Here is a 4,863-nt window from a genome sequence, read left to right on the forward strand (position 1 = left end):
TTGGTTCTAAGTTATACTTTCAGTTTCTCACACCAGAGAGACAATGCGATATTTACACGCCCTATATATTTCACTTAAGAGTATGGCCACTAGGTGTATCCATTTACCTAGAAATGTCTCAAGTTTATCCTTCTTTGTGGCTGAATAGTACTGCATTATTTTTTAAATTAGATCTTTTTTATCCATTCATTAGTTGATGGGCATTTGGGTTGTTTCCAAGATTTAGGTATTACAAACTGTGCAACTATAAACATAGGTGCATGTATATCTCTGGTATGATTCTTTTAATTCTTTTGGGAAGATACCCAGAAGGGGAATAGCTGGGTCAAATGGGAACTTTAATCCTATTTTTTAAAATATTAATTAATTTCCACAGCAGTTGCACCAGTCTGCACTCCCACCAACAGTGGAGACGATTCCTTTCTCCCCACAGCCCTGCCAGTATTTGTTGTTGGCTGATTTGTTGATAATAGCAATACTTTCTGGGGTGAAATGGAATCTAAGCATCGTTTTAATTTACATTTCTTGAATGACCAGAGATGTTGAACTTTTTAAATGTATTTATTTGCCATTTCTACTTCTTCATCTGAGAAGTGTGTATTTATCTTAGATGCCCATTTCTGAATTGGGTCTTTAAATTTGAGGGGTTTGATTTTTTTTGTTTCTTTATATGGTCTAGATGTTAGTTCTTTATCTGGTGAACCACTACCTAAAATTTTTTCCCACTCTGTAGTTTCTTTTCATTCTGTTGGAGACTTCTTTTGCTCTGCAAATCTTTTTAATAAGATGAGATTCCAGGTGTTGATTCTTTGAAGTAGTTCCCATATGGTCTGGGTATTTTATGAAGTATTTACTTACACCTATGTCCTCAAGTGTTCTACCTATTCTCTCTTTCAGAAGATTTAGTGTTTCTGTTTTAATATTTAGATATTTGATCTATTTTTATTTTAGTTTAGTATATAGTAAGAGACATGGGTCTAGTGTTAGCCTTTGGCATGTAGAAAGCCAGTTTTTCCAGTAATATTTTATTTATTTATTTATTTTTTAAATTCAAAACAACCATTTACTTAACTGGGAGTGGTCAGAGCAGGAAAGGCAGTAATGCACTATTTTTGAAATGCATATGGTCTTCTACCCGTGTGCTCCACTACATCAAAAGAATGAAGTGGGCTGAACATTTCATTTAAAATAATTCAGCATTAACAGTTTTTACAGAAACAAATACCGTAGAACCAAATCAAACTGCCTTAATAAATTACAATCATGATAATGAAAACTGCTTCTTGGAGGGTTATGGCCAAAATCCATACTGTAGGACAATCTTCCGAAAAACTGGAATGTAGAATGTTGGGCTCAAATTAGATATCATCAATGTCTTCATCATCATCCCCGATGTCATCAAACTGAATTTCATCATTATCTCCAGGACCAAATGTATCAGTTTCATTGATCTTAGCATGCTCAGGAAGCTCGCCATATGCTTTTAGACTTCTTGCTTCATCTGCATTGTATTTTAGAATCACATCAGCTTTGTTATCCTGGTAGTCTCGGAGACCAACCAATATGATGTCTGAGGTATTTATCCAAACCTTTTTTCTCAATTTCCCTCTGATGTGACATAATCTCTTCACACCATCAAAACACATTGCTTCTAATCGTCCATTTCCCAACATCTTGATTACCTGGGCATATTCTTGCCCATCCTCTTTGAACTCCAGTTCTCTTTTTTTCAGATTCATTCTCATTCTTGCCTCTGCGTCTATTTTTACCTCCTTTACCTTTATTCTTGGGCGTGGCGGGGTTACGAGGGCCGCGCGGCTTCTCTGACTTCTTCCTGGGTGGCTCAGGCGTCCGCAACTCCTCCGAGAGGCGCGACAGGGGCCTTATTGTTAGAGCGGAGGGAGACGCTTTCTGGGAGAATTGGCGGCAGCCAAAGAGAACGCAGGCGGAACGGACATCGTAGTAAGGAGCGCGCTGAAGTATCGCCGCGGCTGCGGCCTTGCCCTCTCTTGCTTTGTAACCTGCTTTTCTTGGTTTGACAAGTTGCTGACTCATTAACCTCGTAGTTATCTCAGTTTTAATGTGGCTCTTTGACCCGGCAAGCCAGTCTGGGAACCTTACCGCAAACTTTACCAGGCAGAGACCACATCTTATTACCGGCATTTAACAGAATGTCTGGCACATGGTCGGTGCTCGCTACCCATAGGCAAAAAGAAAAGAAAGAAGACTTAAATTCAGTGTTAGGGGCTGAAATGTGCCCTTCCAAAATGAATATATTGAAGTTCTAACCCTCAGTACCTCCTCCAGCAATATTTTAAAAAGAGGCTATCTTTCTTCCAGTGAAAGTATTTGGACCCTTTGTCAAAAATAAGATTGCTGAGTGTTTTTAGGGTTGTTTCTGCATCTTCCAACAGCCAACATCATACTAAATAGACAAAAACTGAAAGCTTTCACTTGAAAATCTGGGACAAGTCAAGAATATCCACTGTCACCCACTCCTATTCAACATAGTTCTGGAATCATTAGCCAGAGCAATCAGAGAAAAAATAAATAAAAGAAATAAGGATAGGAAAGGAAGAAGTTAAATTATCATTATTTCAGAGGACATGATATTCTAAATAGAGTACCCCCAAAACTCCACCAAAAGACTTCTAGATTTAATAAATAAATTCAGTAGAATAGCTGGATACAAAGTGAATACACAAAAATTAATAGCATCCCTGTACACAAATAACAAACTCACCAAGAGAGAAATTAGGGAAACAACATCTTTCATAATAGCATCCCCCCCAAATGAAATACTTAGGAACTAATCTCACAAAGAAAGTAAAAGACTTTTATATTGAAAATTATAGTACTTTGAAAAAGGAAATCAAAGAAGTTATCAGAAAATGGAAAGCTATCCCTTGCTCGTGGGTAGGAAACACCAACATAGTGAAAATAGTCACACTCCCCAAGTTGTTATACAGATTTAATGCAATCCCAATCAAAATACCAGCAGCATACCTTACAGAACTAGAGAAATCAGTCCTAAAATTCATTTGGAATCAGAAGAGTCAGAGAATAGCAAAAACAATTCTGGGCAACAAATGCAAGGCAAAGAACAACACAATCCCTGACTTGAAATTATATTATTATTTTTAGATTAGAAAAAAATCAAATCAATAAGGTAGAAGACAAACTGACTTCTACCAGCAAGCATATCAATGCTTAAACTTTTTAAACTTAATCTTTTTGTGGTTCATTCATCTACAATTGTAATCATCTTCAACATTTTAGAGAGATTTTTTGAGAAACAGAATTTCAGAGTAGAGGCCTCATTCTTTGCTCCACCTTACCAATAATGTTTCTCCCAGACCATGACCATATAATCCTGCAACATGCTACTGATTCCTATAAGCACATTACAACTCCTATGAAGCAGTAAGCTGCAAAAACAGAGCTATGCAACCCAGAAGAGTAAAGGAATTTAAGAGTGAAATGAACATGGAAAATAGAAGGAACCAGTAAATTAAAATCATCTTTTTTCTCTTCAATGAGCTATTTTAGTCATGATTTTTCTGTATATCTTCTGTAGAGCTCTTTCAAGTGTTTGAGTGGTAGACTTTGTTTATGAGCAATCATTAGCTTAATAATACATCACTTTGCTGAAGGAGAAAGGCTATTAAACATGAGATAACACTAAAGTTAAGATTAGAGACACAGACCTCCCTGCAGGCCTCCCAGCTAGGGGCGCACCTGTGAGAAGTGCAGCCACGGGGGCACCTGCAACACCACAGTTCCCCAACCTCCCCTCCCCCATCTTCTGCCCTCCTGGTTGCACCTGTACCTGGATCCACAAACCAGAGCCACAGGGGGTCATAAAGGCCATTGTCCTGAGCTCCAGAAGATAGAGCATAAGTGAACAACAAAAGGAAGGCCTCTCTCAGGGTCCTTGATGAAAATTGAAGCCCACTGGAAAAGTGAAGAGAGTCTGCAGTAAAGGCACACCAGACCAACATAGTTGGTAAGTTGGAGGGATCACCACCTCCCATCTGAACCTGGACTCTCTTCAGGGAAAGGGCAGCTGGAACCTGCAGTAGAACCCTACAGAGTTCAACGCTGCAGGAGGTCAGGGAGCTCAACTTGGGCTTTGCACCAGAAATCAGCCTGAACCTCAGGGGTCTGCTGCTGGCTCACTGAAACTAATTGACTTAGATCTGCATACCGCTGCCCACGTTGTCTATTGTAACAGCAGAGACATACACTAAAGGTGGCCTTTCATTTTTTTGTTTTTTTAAAATTATTTTTTCTCTTATTTTTAATTTTTAGTTGTTTTTTTCTATTCTTTTCAAGTTTTTTTCTTTCTTCTTCGTTTTTTTGTTTCTCTCTCTCACTCTCTCACTTTCCCACATTGTTCTTCATCTTCCTTTTTGTTCATGTTCCTCCTGTAATTCGGATTTCTTCTTTCTTTTTCTTTTCTTCTCTCGTTTTCCTTCTCCTGATTGTCATTAATTTCAAAGAAAAGTGAATACAGTTTCTAGCTTCCTTATTGCTGATAGGTTGTTCTGTATTTGGCACATATATATTTATGATTGTCATCTCTGCCTCTTGGATTGTTCCCTTCAAAAGGATGTAGTGACCATCTTTGTCTCTCCTAATTAATTTTGGTTTGAAATCTACTTTGTATGCAAATAAGATTGCTACTCCTGCTTTTTTCTGGGTTCTTGTCACATGGAGAACTGTTTCTCATCCTTTTACTTTCTGTCTATGAGTTTCTTTTTGAATTAGATATGTTTCTTGTATACAGCATATTGTTGGATTTTGCTTCTTGATACATTCTGCCAGTCTGGTTTTTTTGATTGGTGAATTGAGGCCATTAAC

At 38.0% G+C, this 4,863-nt stretch overlaps 1 protein-coding gene across 1 annotated transcript; it reads right to left on the reverse strand.

Moving 5' to 3' along the window:
- Positions 1-1,261: 1,261 nt before the first annotated feature.
- On the reverse strand, positions 1,262-3,871 carry LOC101707924 (eukaryotic translation initiation factor 1A, X-chromosomal). The gene is given in 5 exon segments (XM_021258555.2): positions 1,262-1,727; positions 1,729-1,797; positions 1,800-1,882; positions 2,122-2,196; positions 3,739-3,871. Coding segments are annotated over 5 exon segments (729 nt in total). The 3' UTR covers positions 1,262-1,358.
- Between the last annotated feature and the right edge of the window lie 992 nt (positions 3,872-4,863).

Source organism: Heterocephalus glaber, unplaced genomic scaffold, assembly GCF_053883595.1.
Source record: "Heterocephalus glaber isolate CG9 unplaced genomic scaffold, H.glaber_assembly_v1.0 deba00001577, whole genome shotgun sequence".
In the NCBI taxonomy this organism is placed as follows: domain Eukaryota; kingdom Metazoa; phylum Chordata; class Mammalia; order Rodentia; family Bathyergidae; genus Heterocephalus; species Heterocephalus glaber.